Raw genomic sequence first — 22,502 nt, 5'->3', positions numbered from 1 at the left:
CAAAAAGTCAGTCTGCATTTGAAAGGAAGACGACCATCTTGGGTTTTAGACATGGGATACACGTTGGAAGGACCTACGGCTAAATGGACATCTAAATATGGTATGAACGGTTGAGATTATTCAACAACATGCATGTCATTATCTACCAATATTATATGTAGATTCCATCCAAGAAGATTTTTTGAAATGCATTTGAGTTTCATTCAAACTGAATTTTTGTTTGATTATAGCATTTAGTATTAATAAATCCATGTTTTAGTGATCTTGTGTAATGACCACCAAGAATGAATATGGCATCCAAACAAGATCACCAACAAACCAATGTAAAATGGGAAAGTATATAATGAGATTGTTATACAACGGGCTCAAAATATGTGCTGCACCTTTTTTTTTTTTTTGGGAGGGGGGGGGATACCCGTTTTTCATTAATAAATGAGAAATAAAAAATTTATAGCTCATTACCGTAAAACTCTAGAACAAGGTACCTGTGCCAAATCATGAATTAACCCGTGGGAGTATATTGTACATTTGCTCAACAAACCAATGTAAAATGGGAGAGTAGATAATGAGACTATTATTATTCAACGGGCCCAAAATATGTGATGCACCTATGGGAGCATATTGTACCTTTGCTTCCTTAGATAAAAGTTGAGCAATGAGTATTTTTTGGACCCAAGTTTTTTGGTATTCAACCTTTTGCACCTAGCGACCAAATTCGAGAAAAGAAAATTGCAAATTGCACACTCTTATGTACTTGAAAGAAAGTAACATCCCAAAATTAAATAGCTTTTGGAGGGCAAGATTTAAGCGCTGAAGAACTCAAAATCAATTTTTTTAAAAAATAATTATCTGATTATTCTTAGCTAGATCCCCAAAATTTATACATAAAAAAAAAATATATCTTCTCAAGTAGCTCTTTTGCTTGAGGGAGCTATTGTATAGTGTGAGATACTCCTTAAGTTAGTTATACGCACTATAATGGGATTGTAGTATTTTGTATGTAGATGTCACAAATACACCAAGTTGTTAAATCTAAAATTGGCTCCTAAGTATGTCATTTGGCACAATCTCAAATTTAAGTTTTATTGAACTTTGAGAGTGGTAAATGGTAGACTGAAAAGTAAAGTTTAGAAAAGAATGAAACATTTTTCTACCAAACTAAATAGTCTTATTGTATATTGACCCTATAAAAGTACTCAAAAAAGTACCAAAAGGCAACTTCTATATTTTTTTCACTTTAATAAGGGCGTGTTTGACAACATGAAGTTAAGGGAGAAGAAGGAATTTCCTCATTACTGCACAAGTTCCGTGTTTGATGCACACAGAACTTATACAATAAAGAAGTTCCCGCTAAAACTTATTTATTCTCTTGTGCTTAAAAAAAAAAATTCTATCTAAAATGATGGAACTTAAAATAGGAACTTGGTTCCTCAAACCCTTTTCTGCCTTGCTCTTCATATTTATGTTTAGATTGTTAATTTATATTTGTATTTATATTATTTTATTATATATATATATATATATATATATATATATATATATATATATATATATATATATATATATATATATATATATTATACTACAAATAAATATTAATCAATTAAATATTTTATTATATTATATATTTTATTATGTTATATTATTATATAGTATATATATTTATAGATATTATATATTATATTATGTAATATATATTATTATATTTATATTATTAATATATATTTATATTATATATAGTATATATTTATATTATATATTATACAATAAAATTAATATAAAATACACAATGTCATATATTATACTATGTTATTTATATTATATCATATATAGTATATATATTTATGTATATAATATATTTTATTATATAATATATTATAAAATATACAATGTCATATATTATACTATGTTATATATATTATATATAGGGTGCAGTTTGTATAGAGCGTACGCTCTAAACAATCAAATTAGAGCCTACCTTCAAATAGTATCGAGAAATGTAGTTTCAATACTGGAAATCTTTTTTATAGCCTTAAAATATATTTTCGTATTTATTTATAAAGTTTAAAGGTTCAAAATTAGTAGAAATCTATGAAAACTTGAAAATATTGAAAATTGATGGTCCAAAAATATGTTACATAATACACTATTTCCAAACGTTGAAATCCATTATTTTCTCATGTCCATGCATCTTGATGTCGAGATGATCAATTTGAAGATATTTGAACAACAAAACAACATATTTTAAGGAAATTTTTGAGGTAGGATCTGATTTGATTGTTTAGAGCCTCGGCTCTATATAAACTTTTCCCTCATGTATGTAATATATTTTATTATATATTATATATTATATAATAAAATAAATATAAAATATACCATGTTATATATTATACCGTGTTATATATATTATATATAATATATATTTTATTTAAATTACCACAATATATTTGATTTATACTATTATATATAATATATTTTATGTATGTAATAGTTATTTACGATACAGTATATATTATATATTGTTTTATGTCTAATATAAAAATAATATTTAAATAAATATGATTTTATGTTCCAACATGTTGTCAAACACTGGTACCTCTAACTTCTTTAACATTTCAATAACTTATTAAATATATACACTCTGAACTTCTTTAAATAACTTTTTTCTTCCCAACAAAAAAGAACTTCCAATTTTCAAGAGATATTTATCTTCTAATTATCAAACACAGGCCCTAAAAGATGGGTACGGTTTGTATAGAGCCGAGGCTCTAAACAATCAAAGTAAAGCCCACCTTCAAAAAATGTCGAGAAGTGTGGTTTTAATATTAGAAATCTTTGTAATAGTTTTAAATATATTTTTCATATTTAATTATCAAAATTAAAGCTTAAAAAATAGTGTAGATCTAGCGGATCTATGAAAACGTGAAAATGTTGAAAATTGATGGTCAAAAAATGCGTTACAAGATTCACTATTTCCAAAACTAGAAATCCATTTTTTTCTCGTGTCCATGCATCTTGATACCGAGATGATTAATTCAAGAATATTTGAGCATCAAAACAACTTCTTCTAGTGAAAGTTTTTAGATAGGCTCTAATTTGATTGTTTGGAGCCTCTGCTCTATATAAACTTTTTCCATAAAATATTTCAGTGACGAGTGGTTTATTGGTACATTTTTCTTCATGTAGTAGTACCATTTTGATAAACAAAGGCCAGCGCATATGTTTTTGCTTTTTAAGAGATTAAGTTAAAATGGGAGTACTCATTTTCACCTTTTTAAGAGTCAAATTAAAATGGAAAGGGGGCCAAGAACGTACACATTCAGCAAGTCGAGGACTATCAATATGTTCACCATAAAATCGGAAAAAAATTATTTTTATTTTTAAAAGTTGGATAAAAAATCGGGTAAAAAATACGGATTGGCAAAAATACTTAATATAAAGATATCGCTAATATATCGGATTAGGCTTAAAAAATCGGAGTAAAAAAATCGGATACATTTATAATATTAGAAATTTTGAAATTCTAAAAAATAAAAATTATATCAAAGTCATCAATAACTAATTCATCTATAAAAACTTTACTAGACTAATATAATTAAGTCAATTAATTTAGATGTCTCATGACTCTCATCCAATATTAAATACATAATTAACTAGTATATACCAAAAAAAATTTACCACATAAATCTACCCATTAAATACTTTAAGAAACATCACACCTACTTATTACATACCAAAAACAAATATACTATATAAATTTATTCATTAAATACTTTAACTATGGTATGTTGACAAATATACTATATAAATTTATTCATTAAATACTTAAACATCACACCTACTTACTACGTACCAAAAACAATACACGATTTTTGTTTTATCATTACAGTAATTTAACTATAGTATGGTGACTATGGTCACTCTATAACTCTGGTTAAAGTTTTTTAAATTTCTTTAATTGAAAAGAGGCTCCTATAAATTTGGGTTTTACATATATGTGTATACGGTTTAGAGAGAGCAGAAGAAGGAAGATAAAAAAATAGGGTTGGGCTTATAGCCATTAGGGTTTATAGAGAGAGAAGAAGGAAGAAGGAAGCGGTTATCGGCCTCACAAACCCTAAGGAAAGAGGCCCTAACTTATTTTTAGAGATTGAGAAGGAAGATAGGATGCTGATTTGGGATAGTTTGAAGAGGGTTTTTATCTCTGTTTTGGATGTTGTTTGAGAGAAAGCACTAACTATATTTGATTTGTGAAGAGGCCCTAACTAATTTTTAGAGAGAGAAAAGGAAGAGGGTTTTTCATTTTCTTGAGGAAACATCAAGCAGAGTGAAGGATTAGGTTTGGGGAACTAATCCTATATGTACAATTGTTAGTCCTAATAAAAATAATAATAAATAAAATTGAAATAGATAAACAACTTACTCGAATCTGTCATTAAATCACACGAAGGACTCAAGGTTCCATGCCAAATCCTATAGACAAAGTCATCCTGTGATAGACTACCTTAAGAGTCTTATTTGGTGAATCTCTTTCACCTCTTTTTTATTATTATCTATCTTTTTTATAGGGGTTAACCTCCTTTTATAGATAACACATTTATTTAGTAACTCTCACATTCATGGTTTATAGGAGTTGAGATCCAAGTGTAACTCCCACCTTATTTCCCTTAACTGCAACTAATTAGGAGTAACAAGTTGTCACCGAATTGGTAATCCTATGTAATGAGCTAAACCTGTAATTAGTCTATTAATGACTCATATAATACAATGTCATCAAAGCATTCCCACAATTTACAAGGAATCCAAATATACAATTGGATTTTCCCTCTAGTGATACTGGATCTTTCCCTCCAGTGATACATTATATTAAAGCTAAAAAATGGATCCATGTAAATGGCATTGCCTCATGTTAACCACATGGGATTTCACATATACTTCAATATGGTTTTTGTACCATTATTGAAAAAATAAATTTATGGGAGAAAAATTGTTTGATAGGGCCACGTTTCCAATTTCCAACAATAATTGCTTGCTCGTATAAGTTTACAGTTTACTCTATATTGTTTATATTTGTTATCATATAATAATAAACAAAATATTGATTACTTGGTCATGTAGTCACACTCCCTGCATCTCATTTATCAATAAAGGACTATGTTTTGAGCTCTAATTTGTGCCATAAACAATATTTTCGTAACAGCAATTATCACAAATAATTACATAAATCTGCATGTATATGATTTTCTGTACACAATGATTTACTTTTCAAAGTGATTTGCTATAAACAATATTTCATTTACACAATGACTTTCCATAATAACAACTAAAATCTGCATCTATTTGTTTAAGTTTTTTTTTAAAAAGGAAAAAAAAAAAATCATACCTTCAATCAGCAAATGTGGGTTTGAATAACACAGTGGGGATAAAAAATTATATTTTAGGTTTTTTTAAAATATTTTTTATTTTTCAAAAGTGTAAAAGTAACAATGGTTGCAATACACAAAACATGAAAAAAAAAACATCTTCCAAAAAAATATTATAAGTAAAAAAATATACGATTCTTTGGCCTGATTTAAATCGTATTATGTAAAAAACGTGTGTTGAACGTTTTTATAAAACTGCTCGATTTTTCGGACCTTTTCAAAAAGTCGCCCTTTAAAACGGTTTCCATAAAAAGCCGATTTTTTTCAAAAAATCGCCGATTAAAAGGCGATTTGATAGAAGAGAAGCAAGGTTTGACAAACGGTTTTCCCCGTTCAAATGCAAAACTTGGCACAAGTGAACAAACCAGCATTAATCGCCAATTGAAAGGCACGTGAATCAAATAGTAAGAAATGGACAAATCCAATGAGGGAGCAGCTCCATCTCAAATTTGTGTGTTCATACTTATAAACAAGTGGTTGGCACAATAACAAAAACCCACTTGAGTCCCACACTCCAAATAATCCACGAAAACAAGTTGAAAGTCTTCATGAACAATTCAGAGGTTACCATTGTTTTAAACGTGGTCTCAATGTACTCATTTTAGATATATTTTAACCAAGTTTGTTATTGCAATTCACACCCCTTCATCCTTCCTCCAAACTTACATAGATCACCTCACTAGTGTACAGATGAGGGTCACTCAGATTGGTCCTAGATTAATATGCCAAGGCCGAAATCAGCATTGTGTAATAATGATGCGTAAAGCATTTATTTTATGCATCGTCATCCGGGGGTCTTCTTTGTTGTACTCATCCAATTACACGAGACTGTTCCTATAAAGAGTTTGGCATTTTTACCTCTTTTATTTTTCTCTCTCTTTGTTTTTTAAGTGTTGCACTTGAAGCCTTAAATACGATGAATGTTTGTCTTGTACACATCACATATAAAGATGGTGTTGTGTTCTTATTTGCATGCAGTCGAGCGAAAAGATTATATGCCGCCATGGGAGCATGTCATCTATTCAGTTCTCTGGTAAAATTCTATTGGGCAAGCTTTCTATAATTCTCCTACAGCATAAAACTTATATACTTCCCCTTATCCAACCCTTCATTCTGAATAGAGGGCTAAGATTGCCCCGATCACAATGTCACGTCTTTACACTATTTTATTTTTAATTTTTTTTTATTAAATATTTTTACACCAAATTTTGGATGTCCAATCCTCTATTAAACTCGCGCTAGTGAAAAAATTTTAAAAATATTTTTAATAAATTAAAATGACCAAAATACCTTTGAAAGTTTCAAGGGGTATTTTGGTCATTATATTTTATCGAATAAATATTTTTAATTATTTTTTTATAGGCGTACCCCGATGAGAAGATGGCACATATCAAATTTTATATTCATACAATTTTTATATAAAAAAAACTAAAAATAAAATACTTTGAGACATCGGATCTTAAATCAAACGGTAAATGGCTCTCTTGATCAAAATTGGACCGTTGAATGGTTGGGGAAGCATAGATCTTCAATGTTGTAGGGGAAATATATCCCAATTCTATTTGGGAGCACTTCGTGATCCTGTTTGATGTGTAATCACTTCAACCCAAACAAAAAGTGATCTTTTACAAAGGCTCTGCGTGTACTTGAGGAAATAACATTCTGCGACATATAATTGTTTGGTGCATCCAAGCCCGCACTTGTTACTTTGAGGGCTTGGATATCTACCCCATCCGCCAACGAAAGTGTAGACTTACACCATAAATAATAGTCCTAAACAAAAAAAGGTAAAATTAAAAGTTCAATTATTTTCTCCAAAACATATCATTTTTAGTTTTTAAATTTTATTTATTTTTACATATTAATGACCTACATGTTAAAGATTATAAATTCTCTAAAATGTAGGATTAAATTCCATTTCAAAAATAAATTATTTAAGGGGGCCGCATTTATACATGTGAGTCTGTGGACTCGTAGAAACCGTGTTCTTCTAAGATTGAATAGAAACCGTTTAAATTTTTTGACAGTTTTTTGAACATGGTCACTCCCTCTAATAAAGCAGAACCTAAAATTTTGACATGTTGAAAATCCTTTGAGCCGCTATTTTGCCAGAGGTACTAAGCATGGAATTTGATATTATACACTTTCTCTTACAAAATTATATAAAAAATTACTTGTATGAATATGTTGGGTTGTTCCTCTATTTAGGCCGAAGTACTAGACATGCATTCACACTAAAGGTTGGGCCCAAATCCCCATTGACTTATCCCTTCAAAAAAAGGGTTGGGGTCGTGATAGCATCTTCATACTTAGTCACTACATTGTTGTTCCCATTTCTATCACTAACATCACTCTATTAACACATTAAAAAATCTAGCTCCTAATATATTTAAAAAAAAAGGGCAAAGGTCTGCTTTCTCCATTGAATTTACCCAAAAAAAAATAAAATAAAAAAAAGAAGAAGTGCCAGACATCAACATTACCAGTGTGGACATATTGATTCTATCTCTGTCCATTCAGTATTAACAAAAAAAAATTATGAAGATAAATTTAACATTTGAACTACCTAATATTTTACCCTAGGTATATATTGATGAATATTAAAACTCATTATGATGTGCCATTTGATTAGCTATTTAAAAATTGATAAAAATTAATAGACACTTAAACATTAGATAAAAAGTATAAGTAACATGTCAAATAGTCCAGTGTAGTTTGATAAAATCATCTTAAAACCCATGCTTTCTAACTTTCATCATTTTATTAAAATAGGTCAAGACATGTATAAGGTGCCCTCCTTATGCTGTAGAAGTAAGGCATGTTAGAAATATGGCCTATTAGGCCTTTTTATCTTGGGAATTTATTTTTTAATAATGGTACAAAAGCCATATTGTATAGTATATGTGAAATTTCGTGTGGTTGACATGAGGCAATGCCATACACTAGTATCTATTTCGGAGCTTTTATAGGATGTTACACTAGAGGGAAAACCCAGTGATGTGTTTGGATTCTTTGTAAGAATTATTATTTTTATATTATAGATGTTCAAAATTATTTAATTTCTAAATATCTTTTATCAAGTTATAAGAATGCCTGGATGGCATTTTATTATGATAGTCATTAGTGCACTGATGACAGGTTTAACTCATTGCATAGGATTAAAAGTTTGGTAACAACTTGTTAATCCTAATTGACTGTACTTAGGGAAATTAATGCATGAGTTGTACTCGGATCTCAACTCCTATAGACCATGAATGCGAGAGTTACAAAATATGGTTATCTATAAAAAGAGGTTAACCCCTCAAGTAGAGACAAAAAAGAATAAAAAAGAGGTGAATGAGCTTTACTAAGAGGACTCTTAAGGTAGCCTGTCACCGGATGACTTGGTCTATGGGATTTGGTATGAAACTTTGGCTCCCTCGTGTGATTTAAGGACAGATCCGAATAAGTTGTTTATCGATTTTAATTATATATATTTATTATTATTTTATTTGGGAATAACAAGGGACACTTCTAAATTTTGTCGGGAGATGTAGTTCCAGCACCAGAAACCTTTTGATGGTTTGAAAATCTATTTTTATCCCTAGTTATTAAATTTGAAATTGAAAAAATAGTACACATCTAGCAAATTTATAAAAACTTGAAAATCTTGAAAGCGTATGGCCCAGATAATTTATCACAAGATGTTCAATTTTCTGGACTTCAATTTATTTATTTTTTCTTATCCATACACCTTAAGGTTGGGATGATGAAATTTGAAGGTTTTCCAATATAGAAGTGCTCTCTTCTATAGGAATTTTTGAGATGCATCATACTTCAACATAACAATGTTTAAAATTCTCAAATAAAAAATAGAAAATGACCTCGTGAGACTTCCTACACCTATGTGCGTAGGATCTCAAATGATTACTATTAAATTTTGTTCAGATCTCCCACACCTATGTGATAATTTTTTTTAGAGTTCTGTATGAAATTTAACGGTGAATCGTGTGGGAGGGTATCGGAGGATCATTACTATTAAAAAAAATAGGCCGATGGATTCGAACCCCTAACATCTCCGCATTCATTAAACTAATTGCATTCAGTTCGCAGAAACAGACGATTGTTTGGAAAAGTCTCACAGTTCCTCCGTGCCCTCGCACTCTCTGTAAGCTTATTGCTCCAGGTACGATCTCCCTCTCTCTCTCTCTCTCTCTCTCTCTCTCTCTCTCTCTCTCTCTCTCTCTCTCTTTCGTGTGCCTTAGAATAGAACCATGGCCCTGTTTCTTCTTCCTCCGCACCTCCAAGAGAGAAATGGATGCACGTCTGACAGAGAGATGTCTTAGAGAGAGAGAGAGAGAGAGGTGGTTTTCTCGTTAAAATATTGCTGAGCAACTATGGTGGGGAGTAAGACAGAGCACCTATGGTGGGCAGTAAGAGAGAGAAGCAGCTCCAAAACCCATTTATGTACTCATAATCTATTTCATCAAACGCTTGCTGCTTATTGAATGATTCATACTGAGCATGGTTTGTCCGCCCTCAAAAAGTTGCTAAAATTTGATCTCAGACTATTCGGAATGCCCCCCTAATTGCTCCCTTGCTCTTTGGATATTTTAGGAGATGGGTTTCTTTCGCTGTCTCACGGTACAAAACCATCTTTCTACTTGATTTTGGAGCTTTTGGATTCCTTTTCAGTCTATTCTATTTCTCTGTCTCGAGAAAAATCCACGTTTTTTGTTTGACGTTGCGATCTTTGAATTTCCTTTTGAGTCATTGGATAGATGCTAATTACCGGGATGTCATTAAATTGAGCTGAAAATTCAGGAAGTAATTATTATTTGGATTGAGTTTTCTCTTCTTTTATATGGTTTTATTTGGCGTCCATCCGTACTTTTTGGGTTTGGTTTCTAATTCAATTTTGTTGGAACTCATTGAACAGAATGAGAATGAAACCTAATTATAGTTGTTGCGAGTTTATAAATTGGACACTCCATTCAATCAATAAAACTTCGATCATTGAAGAATGAGTTTAAATTTCTTTGATATTCTTTAATGAAAATTTGGCCATTATTGAATGGAAAATTGTGCATGAGGTTTGGAAAGTGTAATTGAAATGTACCTACAAATCCAATGGTTATTTTTGCAATTGTTTTCTTTAAAAATAAAATTAGATCTTTTGATACAAATAGGTGGTTTAGGTATTGTGCCCTGCCTTCCTTCTATCATTACTTGTGTTTTCTCATTATGCTGTCTTTGAATTTTTTTATTTAGTGTTGCTGGTACTTTCATTTGTGCTTTTCTTTGGATTAGCTGAGTGATCGAGATATTTGATCTCGAAAACTTGTTTGAGAATTTATTAGAGGAATTAAAAGAAATTCAATTTCTTTTTGGTGTGATTGCAATTACAATTGTTGTTGGGTGTCTTCCACTCTCTAATTGCATATATAAAGGGCCGTGATCCGGTGCTGGTCCCTCCTAAGCAGGGTCCCGAGAGGGGTGGGCTGGAAATGGTCCTAACCTTTGGCTTATTCACAAAGTGGCCGCTCTCAAGACACAATCCTAACCTTTGGCTTATGCTCAAAGTGTTCGCTCTCAGGATTCGAACCCATGCTTTGGCGCTGTCTACCTGAGCCTTTTTCCGTCTCAAATTACATAGATATTAGATCAATTTTCAATCTTGACCGTACATATTATACGAAATGCATTGGATGGGTTGTTGCAAGAAAATCTTATTCAATATATGCATTTTGCACATCAAATCAATAAAATACATAATGAACGGTTAAGAGAGGTTGTTTCCAGCTTTCTCAATGCCAAACAATTGAAATGCCAGCACCACAGTTTATCAAACAGGATTTCTAGCTTTCTTGCTACCAATTTTAACCTACCTCCCAGAATCTAGGAAAGTCAGCAACAGGGATTTACAGAGAAATTTATCAAACGCAACCTTAGAGACAGAGAAAAACCCTAGAACTCCATGGCTGTGTAGATTTGAGAGTAGCTGCAGCGACTGGTAATGACTGGAAACTCTTGGTTCGATAGAGAGGGATAGTAGAACTAGAAAACCAAGCAATGATGAGCCTTTTTGTAAAACCAAGGAAGAATTGGTAAGCCCAATCTTATATGGTTTTCTTTTTAGTGAAACACACCTTTTTTTTAATTTTTTTTTTCGGTTTTCTTTGTCTGGAATGATATTCAGTTTCTTGATGCATTTGGTGTTGACGATGATGAATTCAAAATTGCTTGTTGGTTTTTAGTTTTTACAACTGGATTAATGTTTTTATATGGTTGTTTTACAATGGGATGCATTTGAAGCAAATGTAATTCAAAATGGGTTAGAAGAAAATGATGTTCTTTGGTTTGAATGATGGTTGATTCTTCAAGATTTCACTCAATAGTAGAAACTGGTCAATTGAATCAGTTTAATTAATCATTTTAATCTTCTTGTTAAGCCAGGTGGGTACTATGATGTATGCCATTTTGGGGTATATTTCCTTCAAAGGTGGATTATCAATACAGAATAGAAGGTAATAGTGTACCTCGTTAATGGTCCTTTTCCCTTTTCTTTGGTTGATTGTTCTTTGCTTTTTTCCATAACTGCATAGAAACCATTTAATTTTCCGGATATTGGTGGTCTGCTTTAGTTGATTGTAAATTTATAAATGCTTTATGTGCATTTCCTATTGGTTTTTCGTATTTGGGGCTATCTTCTTTACCATCTTAAATTGTTGCCCATGTGAAATGAGAAGAATTTTGTTGATTTTGACCTTACATTGTCCCATGTTTATTGCCACTGTTTTATTTTGTTGGAATTATAATGCCATAAACAATTTTCAGTATGATATTTTGAGCACTGTAATTGATCTTAGGATGGAGCAAATATTTTAGTAGATGATTTCATCATTTACAAGTGTTGCATTCATGTTAAAAGAAAAATAACTAAGCATTTGTCGTTAAATAATCATTTCATTATGTGGTAATCTTTACATAAATAAATATTGTCCAGCCATATTGGGCTTTCCTTAAAATTCAGCATTTTTTAAGTTCAGTTAGGCAAAGAGAAGAACTTTTGCTACTTCTCTGAATGGTAGAGACCAAAGGGCTTCAGAATATAGATAGTGTGTACTTAAAAGCTAAATCATTTTCTATATAGGATGGGAAATCGAGTTGAAAAATTATCTGTCACAGTTGATAATGCAAATCTATAATTAACATAGGAATCATGTGTGGCCTTGATTGGTTAGTTGCTTAGGTTGCTACAGATTCATCCCAAGTTTAATTACTGCCACTTAAATGCAAATAAAATTTATGACAAGAGTCTCAAGTAAAATCTTAAGAGTTTATTTGAATGGCATATAAGTGTGGATCGCATGAATTTATGTATGTTTTACACTGTTTATAGTGTTTTAGTGCAGAGACGCTCAGTTCAGGGACTTATTAGCTGAATCCAATTGAGTACAAAATGAAACGTCATATTCAAATTTTCCTGAAAATGCAGGAAATTGTCGCACCCTTGAAAATGCCATAGAAGTTTGGATTTCATAATAACCTACGCTTACTCTTCTCCTCTTTTGACTTGATTTCATATTGATTTCGTATGCTAGCTGTGTATATGTATGTGATTGCTGACTTAAGGAGAAGAAGAATACACAGTTGTCTCCCTTTTCTAAAAACCTTCCCTTTTATCTTTTGGTGCCTTGCAGTTTATCAAGATTTACGTAACCACCATATAAATAATAATAATGATTCCAGCACCAATATCTTCTGGTAGAACACTTCATCCTTGGTTTCATATGATAAACCCTAATCATGCGGCATTTGATCCTTTTTGGGAAGGCGATTATATGTATGGCTGTATACAGAACTTACAGGACACCATCGCCCTCTTGGAAGCCGTGTAAGCCATTTCCTACCTCTCATGGAATTCAATATAGTGAATAAATCCTTCTTTTTTTTTTTTGAATTTCTTGGTTTTGTCTTGAAAGTATCATAAGGATTTGTGCTTTACGGGGAGGTTTACAAATGGTTGTTATACTTTGAGAGCTTAACCTTTTATGTTGACAGACATGAAGAACTGGAGATGCTATCATTTATTCAAGCAAAGGGACTGATAAAACAATATTTAAATAGAACTGGTCCACCTTCTTTGTTACAAAATGGCTGCAATTCATCTCATTCTTTTGCCTCTGCTGCTTCCGATGGCTCAGAAATTTCAAGAAATTATGAGATTTTGTTGCATAAGTTTTTGGGATTGATAGAGAGGAAAGGGGTTGACTTGGATACCCAAGTGGGCCTCTCGTTAGAATCAGCCAACTCTTTGTTTTTGAATTTGGAGACCCAACTTGTTCGATTCAGCGCCATCACAGAAGAAACTAGTTCATGGGAGCAAAGGTCAGCTGCAATTAAACTGGCAAATAAGATACAGAAATCCAAGCGTAATAGAAGGTGGAGGAAAAATAAAAGGAAACATGTCGCTGAGATGCGTCTCAAGGTTGGTTATGAGCAAATGGTCTCTATTCTGATCTAATTAAATTGGAAATCCATAGGTTAAATTATGCTTTAGAGTTCTCTCGTCGTGTATTGAATATTTCTGTAGTTGTTGGGGGGTCTGAATTTCATGATTATGAATAATATCTTTGATTTTATTTTTGAGAAATAGAAGAATATGCTGGTATTGGGGTTTTGAATTTCAGTTAACTTCTTGTTTAATTTTTTTTTTTTTTATCAACAAAAATATATAGGTCATTTGGTGTATGTGACTTGAAATATTGTCTTGCAGGAACGGGCAAGGTATGATGAAGCGGATCAGGCTGCTGATGAATGGAGGGCTAGGGAGATCGCAAAGGATATTGCAAGACGTAAGGTAGAATTATAACTTAGGATATCTGAGGTAATGTGGTTTATGAACAGTTCTTTCGACTTATAAAACACGTTTGACATCTACATAGAGATAATCTTCAAGAGGAATAGTGGAAGTGCTCATAATCAAATGTCTTTTTGTTCTTTCCTAGTTTTAATGATATGATATATGCTAGGGCTTCGAGAAGGCTTTCACGAGAATGGCATAGGCATTTTTAAGCATTAGATGATGTTGCTTGGTATTGTTTACAGTAGTTTCACATCAATAAGTGGGTTCTGTCATTGGCATTATCTTATGTTTTCTTTATGTCTGATCCAGAAATTAGCAATGTTGCATTTTCTGTTTGGAGGGCACTGAAAGTTTTGGCATTTTGTACAGATGGAAAATATGAAGGCTATTGCAAAGGTTAAAGCAAATGAGGAGCGGAAAAAACTTGAATCTGAGGTAAGTCCGAGACTATCATATGTTTATCTAGTTGTAGTAGCATCAGAACATAGAAAATACAAAATAGGTATTTGCTTTCAAATTACAATATGATGGTATGCCGGTTTTGGTGCTCTCTACAAGTATTATGTTAGCGACTATGATGTCATTTTCCCCTGGTATACTGCAATCCGTTAACCTAAGTTGTCTCATCCACAATTTCTTGAGTGATACTTCTCTATAGCAAGTGATATTAGTAAACATCTTTTCGGCAACTTCTCAAGTATATATAATATTCTGTAGATTGGTACTTCTGTATACTTATCCTGTTATTATTATTCACATTCTGAACCTCTCATCTCAAAAATCCATAGTCTAGAGTGAGTTATCCTAAAACTACTTTTGATTTGAGCTTGCGTCGTATTGATTCTTTAAGAGATGAAGTTAAGCAAGGTTGGAATGTTTTATGCTCTTCCTATCATATAGGTTGTTTAGTGTCGAAGGAAACATAGCAAGTGGTCGCGGAAACTTAACCTTCTGCAGTTTAAATACTGCTAATTAGTGTTTGAAAAATCGCCGATCTGGATCGAAATCGCTCGATCTGGATCAGATATTGTCCAAAGCGATCTGGATCCAATCATTTATCGGGATCTCAAAGAACCAGGTTTTTTACACTATTTTAATGTAAAATTTATTTTTTTAATATAAATTTATTACACGTAACCACCACTACCTGCAGCAACCACCGTTTACATTATTTTAATTTATATTTCTTCCACTTACCTGCAGCCACCATAAGTACCTACCAACCACCATAATGAGCACATAGCTTTGCATAAGGGGCTAAGAGATAGAGTTTTATATGGCTATTTCAGCCTTTAATTGTTGGATGTGGGACTATTCATGCTTGCTCTGCAAGTACGTAAAGGGCTAAGAGATAGGGTATAAAGGCTTAGTTGGACAAAGGCAATACAAAGGAAAAGCTACAAAATAGCTCTCTTTCTCTAGCTAGTTCTTCTACTTCATGCCATTTTTTTTTTTTTTTTGTCACAACAATAAGCATGATTGGTCTGTGGCAAACAAGCCACTTTTTTATTTTTTTAATTTTTATTATTTTTATATTTTTCTATTTTTTAGGGTAAATTTTTTTTGTTTTAATATCATAACATTAAAATTTATAGGGGTTTTATTTTTTTAATCCTACGAAATGGAATTACTTGACCAAAAAAAAAAGAAATGGAATCGTTTTCTAATAAGTTTGAAATCATGTTTATTATAATATTATAATTAATAATTATATAGACATCCAAATAGGAAAACAATGTCTCAATATTCATCTATTTTTACAAAGTAATGAGAATACATAATGCATCATGTCTAATTTCTTTTAGAAACTAAAAGAACACTATTTTTAAATATTCATAATGATTTTTTAAAAATATTTTGAGACAAAATTTTCTGATTTGGCTGATTCTCCTAATTTATTGTTAATTTTTTAGATTTTTGAATTAGATGATATTATAAGACAAATTTCAAATTTATTTTTATTTGTATAGTAAAATAATGATAAAATAATAAAATACATATCAATAATTCTAATTTCAATGTATAATATTGTCTTTAGTTAGATTTTAATAAATATTTGATGAGAATCTTCATACAGGAAATGAACATCTCAATATTCGCATATTGATGAAAAAAATGAAAATTAATAATGTAGTACCTTCATTTCTTATTGGATTATTAGAAAACAACATTTATAATGAATTTTAATAAATTTTTTGGATTTTTTTTAAGGCTTAATCCGACCAATTCCCGATCCGGATCACCGATTCAGCGATCTGGATGGGTTTTTGAGGTGCCCGATCCGGGCACCGATCTGTTTTTTAAACCACTGCTGCTAATGGAACATCAAAGCAACAGTGGAGCTTTGACCCGACATATGTACTAACATTTTCTCATCTTCCATGTCAGAAATGCATAGTCAATAGAGTGTAATGCTATTGAAGTGCTGAAGTGAATCCCAAGCATATGGTTGCAAGCTTCTCGGTTTACATAATTTTGCAGTAATGGGAAGATATGGAATTACCAAAACTGAATGATGCAATGAAAATCAGAGAAAGGAAGGATTTGAATGCATACCAAGTTGCCAACTCTTTCCTTTCTCATCTATTTCTATTTCCTGATATTGTTATGGAGAGTTACCTCCTTTGAGCATATGAATTTACAATCTGCCAAATTGTTTTGATATATGTACTTGCATATTATGTAAAGATAGATCGGGTGAGGTGGGTCATAATTGCTTTCCAAATGAAGCGCCTTGCTTGTAGTTGACATGGAATTTGCTGAAATTGACTTTGATCTTGGATTGAGTATTCTATGGAAGTATTCTTCACTGCACTTGATAGAGAGCACTTCACCAACCTGACTGAACCAAGTGACTTGTTAAGTCCTTGAGCAACCTTGTTTTTTCTGTTTGCTTGATGCATTTTGAGTTTTGTAGGGTGGTCATTTGTCCACCCGCCCTGCACCCCCCCATCCCTCCTTCGTTTACATTTCTAAAAATGTTTTTGGAATTTCGATATATAATGTATTAATGTAAATTACAATATATAGCGGGCTATCTATTCACCACAAGCCATGTCTAAATTTCATCATCCCCTTGAGCAAGGCTACAATATTTATCTCAGATTGTATTATATTATATACATAATGTTACAAGTTCATCATCCGTTGGGCAAGAATGTGATACATGTTCTGGGATAACAAATCAGATTCGTGAAAAGCATTATATTATATATTGCGAAGATGTTGGCAATTGATTGTTCTGGTTGTGTGAGAGCCTTACTGTGGCACCCTCCTGTCATGTTGGATATGTTTGCTGGGTGAAGTTTGGCATGTTTGATGAAGTTTAGATGTGTGACCGAGTGTGTGCTATTGGGAAGTAGGTATATTTTGAATCTTCAATTTAATAGAAATCATGGGGACATGTGTGGTAGTCTAATTTTTATCGAGTTTGTGCTTGTTTCTTCATTTGTTTCATCTACGTGCACTCTATTGGCTGGCTACATATGCTATTATAGGCCCTTTTCATGTATGAGTTCATTTCCACCATGCGTGAGGGATGTGAGTCGCTATGGACACCTGGATAATCTTTTTGAAATGACATGCAGAATCAGTGCATTTATAATTTCTGGTTAGGATGGTTGTGGAGCTGAAACTTGTTGGCACATGGTCAGTTAGTTGCATATGCCGCTTTCTTTACTGTGGGTCACTTTCAAATCTTGTTTAACTAACTAATGAATAATATGGTCAGGTTTTGTGATTTAGTTTTATGAAAAACTTGCAAAGGAAGTTTTAGTTAATACAAAAATCATGGCTGAAATGATTGAACACCGTAATTTTGTCAACTTGATCCATGCGATAGCATTGCTGAACCTCCCTTTCCAATGGAACTCTCTCACTCTCTCTCTCTCGTGCATGCACACGCACGAGTGCACAGGGGCAAGATAAAACTGTTTAAAACATGAGAACTTGTTGCAGTTTCTAAGAGCTTTGGAATTGAAGAAAGACTATATAATTTATCCTTCCAATTATTGGAAAGCGTTGGTATTTCATGACACATCTCTGTGAGCATAGTGTATGGGAAATGGATATTTTATGTGCATCTCATTTTGGGTACTTGAACCTTGCTTTAATCATCTGTAATTATAATTGTATTGGAATTTTGAGTAAGTGCCCTGCTAAAAAGGACCAAGCGGCTATGAAAGTGGGCAAAAACTTGTCATCTGTTGTCATTGGATACACACTGACGATTGATATTGGGTTTGAGTACCCTATTCGATACTTTTATAAAGAATGCCATATTTTTCCTACTGTATAACCTTAACCACTTGTGGCCAGTGATCTTGTTTGAGCAATATAATTCTATTTTGTTCTAGTTTTCCTGACAGGCTTTACTTCAATTACAGCTTGAACTTGTTTTGATTGTTGAAAAGCTGCAAGAGCTTCGCTCCATCAGGATCCAAAAGTTGCAGAAGCAAGGCAAGACTCTTTACAGTTTTCAAATTGCTTGATGTGCTTCAGTTTGGGTAGCATATGGTTTTCTTATCTTCATCTTTATGCAAATTACTATATTGTTAATCCATGGATTTCTTGGATGCATCTACTAAGTGATGAGACCCTATAATGATATATGCTTCCTTACATCTTTTGATGTCGCATATAATTTATCTGTAATAAATGTCTTGCACGGGAAAAAATATTTTTAATTGCATATTCCTCTTGGTAAGTCCTTATCTCAGACCTCTTTCGCCGCATTATCCGTGATTGATTGGAAAATGGAAATTGTGGATAGAAAATTGATGATAAGTGCATGCAATTTCCAGAGAAGACAAACTTATCTTTATACACTGTTGAATGAAAAAACCTACTAACCACTATTGTTTCAAACAAAGATAAATTGCCATGCTTGTTCAATGTTTTAGGGATGCTTTCGCCATCTAATCTTCGGATCCTGACATCCTGAAGAGTATTCATGCAGGACATTTTCTTCCTGAAGAGGATGATAAGTTCCTTGAGAGAGTCCGAGTTGCTGTCGAGGAAGAAGAGCGGCAAGCAGCAGCTGCGGCTGACACTTGTGCTGCTAAGGATGCCATTGCAATTGCTGAGGAATCTCGACAAGCAGTCCTAACTGGTGGTTCTGATGTCAACAAACACTTGGATATGGATAGTTACAAAACTGGAGAGAGAGCAAGCAGCGGCCAATTCACAAACAAGGAATGTGGGAAAAGCTTGAGCGATAGAACTCCCTCTAATGGATCTGAGCAAAGGCTAGAGGGGAAGACATTTGGTGGAGGCTATGACTCTGTGACCAATTTGCCAATAGAGTTCTACCATTACTACCATGGAAGCAATACCGACATTGGCACTCTAATTGAGGTAATTTTGTTGCTCACATATGCAAATGTTGGATGCTGATGTTTTTGGGGTTCCAAATGTTTTTTAACCCTCAAACTTGTCATGGGGCTCATTTTGCTTTTTATTTAATTTTTTGGGTTTTTTTTTTCTTTATTTTTTTTATTTTTTTGGGCTGGGGGTGAGCGTTTTGCATTTGCACTAAATATTTTGACTTTGAGTAATTAAAACTAGATTGGAGGTTCCATTTTTACTTTAAGAAGTGGAGAATGGCTTCTTTCTATCTTAAATCTTTTGGTTATAGATTCCACAAAGAGTATACAAGTATGTTTGTTGATTTTGTGCCTTTTTTTCTTGAGCTTTTTATGATCTAATTTGCATGTATCTTTTTTATTTATTACTGGCCTTTGCTGAACACATTTTAGGTTCTCACTTTAGCTATTCACAGTTTTGTCATAAAGTGATATTTGTATTAGTTCCATACATTTTTTCAGTATTTTAGGGCAATTTATCTTGAGATTTGTTTTATTTATTTTTTATTTTTATTTATATGTTAGTGATTAAGGATGGGGCCTGGATTTTCAAGTTTTCTTGCTAACTTCATGCAGGTTCGAAGAACTTGGGATGCTTACATTCGACCTGGTGGCAGGTACGTGTCGTTATATCAGTTGCAACTGTGTATAAGCTTTACATAGCCATCAGCAAGCAGTTTTTGGCTTGCATATTACTTCAAAAATGAATTTTTTAAATGCAAGTTACCTATGATATTTGATGTCAAATGGTCCCCTGATTTCTCAGAAATTAAGGTTAATACAGACATAAATTTCTTACAAAATGTTAAAATATATAGGGAACGGCAAATATTGTCCCAACTTTTCAAACACTGGATTTAATATCCTTTTTTCCAGCTTTTGTTTTGATTTCCCTTTCCTTACATTTTTTGACTAACTCTACGGTTAACTGTTTCTTCCCTATTTCGTGGAACAAAATCACTTAAACATTAGAGAATCATCCTATTTTGTCAACCAAGTGTTTTTTCTTCTTTCTTTGTTTGGGCGTTAAATCAAATGGTGTTTTGATTTTTGAGAACTGGACCATTGTAAGGTAGGTAAAATTATTTTCAAGTTTTCCTCTTTAAGTAATCTGGTTGCAGCATGTAGTAATCTGGTTGCCAACATGCTGCACTTCTTCTTCCAAGAAAAAATTGCTTCTTTGATTTTAAGAAGGGGCCATATTTTCCCTTTTTGCGACGTGCCTCTTTTCCTTCAATTTTTCATACTAAATGCTCTCAAACTTAGTCTCATTGAGATGGTGATTACCTTTTTTTTTTTTTGGATTATCAAAAAAAGAAGAAATATTGTCTTTTTTTGGTTGGTAGCTTGCTAAATTTAGCATCTCTCTTAATGCGGCTGCAGTCGGATACCAGGGCATTGGGTTGAGCCCCCGCTGCCTGCGGATGACATATGGGCTTCTTACCTGGTGGACACAGACAATGTAAAGCAATGAGTTGTTATTTAATGGATTTGCAGGTGATAATGTTTATGGGGCATTTTAATTTCAAATTAATTGAGGTGTTATCCCAATCTAAGCTTGCCTTGCTGCTACAAGTTCTTCTTAACCTCTGTCTTTTTTCTTTTTTTTTTTAAAGAAATGGTTGTCTTTTATGTAGAGTGTTTTCTCCTAAGGGGTACCCTTAAGAATTCCAAAACTATAACAAAATTATTTAAATATTGCTAGAGTTCCCAACAACTTCGTAACCGCATGGATGCTTTGGCATATGCATCTGCAACTTTATCATTTGGCTGTAATGAGGGTCTCAAATTTGTAACTTCTTGCAACTCTTCTGAAACCATCTTGTCTCAGTTTGTGATAAGGAAGATCACCAGGAATATTGTATAAATGGTATATTATTTGGGAGGCCTTTTTATGTGCCTCCACTCATATATAAAATTCATGTGACAGCAATTCTCAGCCATTCAATCAGAAGGACAAGCAGGATAATTTCAGTTATAATGTCACATTATATTGGCATATGATTGGTTGATCTTGATCAAATGACTCATGGTATTGATTTTTAATTTTTTTTTATAAATTATTTTGAGATAAAATTTGAGGTATTCCCCTTCTCGTCCTGGAGCTCTTAGTGTATAAAAGAAAATGATAATAAAAAATAACCCTAATGCCTTTGTAACTTTTAGGGTATTTTGACCATTTTTTATTTTATCAAAAATAATCTTTATTTTTTGTTTAGTGTGCCCTTTTAAAGGATGGGCATGAGACCAAATTTCGTGTTAAGTTGTTGGGTAGAAAAATAAATAATAATAAAAACACTTTAGCCCCGACATAAACTTATCGGAGCTGTCCATTCAAATTGAGTCGTTGAAAATAAGAGTAACGTATATTTTAGGGAATATTTTGTACAGAATCCTATTTCTCTATCTTATTTATTGGTAGATATTCTTTCAAATTTTTTCTAACGGCATAAAAAAATCCCTAAGGATTTTATCGTACTCTCTCATCTTTTATTTCTTTCATTTATTCACTTTTGACCATAAAAGTTAGTTGCAACAAATTTTTTTATACTATTTCAACCCAATATGAGAAAGAGATAGGAAGCTCTCAATGTGGCATTGAGGGGCTGACGAAGCAAAAAATATAATAAAAAAATATTTTTGAAATGTTTTTGGGTTAAAAGATATAGTGGGTGGGAGACATAATGGGGTGGGTTAAAAAAGTTTTTGAAAAGTTTTTGGAATGTTTTTGGATTGAAATAGTATAAAAATGTTTGTTGGGGTTAATTTTTATGATCAAAAGTGAATAAATGAGATAGATAAGAAATGAGGGGGGACGGTGAAATCTTTAGGAATTTTTTCATACAGCTTGAAAGAAAAATGACATGA

The 22,502-nt window shown here is 32.4% G+C and overlaps 1 protein-coding gene across 4 annotated transcripts; it reads left to right on the top strand.

Moving 5' to 3' along the window:
* The first annotated feature begins 9,306 nt into the window (after window positions 1-9,306).
* Window positions 9,307-21,577, top strand: LOC18440733 (U11/U12 small nuclear ribonucleoprotein). Of its 4 annotated transcripts, none has more exons than XM_006850871.4 (10): window positions 9,307-9,588; window positions 11,859-11,929; window positions 13,106-13,299; window positions 13,467-13,893; window positions 14,182-14,265; window positions 14,641-14,706; window positions 18,657-18,729; window positions 19,229-19,626; window positions 20,211-20,251; window positions 21,018-21,577. In XM_006850871.4, exons 3-10 carry the CDS (start codon window positions 13,145-13,147, stop codon window positions 21,106-21,108), a joined length of 1,335 nt encoding a protein of 444 aa, XP_006850934.2. In that variant the 5' UTR covers window positions 9,307-9,588; window positions 11,859-11,929; window positions 13,106-13,144; the 3' UTR covers window positions 21,109-21,577. The 4 variants fall into 4 exon arrangements, with proteins under 4 accessions (XP_006850934.2, XP_020526991.1, XP_020526992.1 ...); XM_020671332.2 differs by having other exon boundaries at window positions 9,308-9,588; window positions 18,639-18,729; XM_020671333.2 differs by having other exon boundaries at window positions 9,514-10,046; window positions 18,639-18,729.
* The last annotated feature ends 925 nt before the right edge of the window (window positions 21,578-22,502 follow it).

The sequence above is a fragment of the Amborella trichopoda genome, chromosome 1 (genome assembly GCF_054954075.1).
Source record: "Amborella trichopoda isolate Santa Cruz 75 chromosome 1, AtrichopodaSantaCruz75HAP2 v2.0, whole genome shotgun sequence".
Taxonomy (NCBI): Eukaryota; Viridiplantae; Streptophyta; class Magnoliopsida; order Amborellales; family Amborellaceae; genus Amborella; species Amborella trichopoda.
The sequence above is the reverse complement of the archived record's forward strand: the minus strand, read 5'-3'. Positions and strand labels throughout refer to the sequence as shown.

Excerpts from the sequence above, each read along its gene's own strand:
- LOC18440733 (XM_020671332.2), top strand. The coding sequence starts at position 13,145 with ATGATTCCAGCACCAATATCTTCTGGTAGAACACTTCATCCTTGGTTT. Across the intron at positions 13,894-14,181 it reads TCGCTGAGATGCGTCTCAAG|GAACGGGCAAGGTATGATGA; the intron begins GTTGGTTATGAG and ends ATTGTCTTGCAG. Across the intron at positions 19,627-20,210 it reads ACATTGGCACTCTAATTGAG|GTTCGAAGAACTTGGGATGC; the intron begins GTAATTTTGTTG and ends AACTTCATGCAG.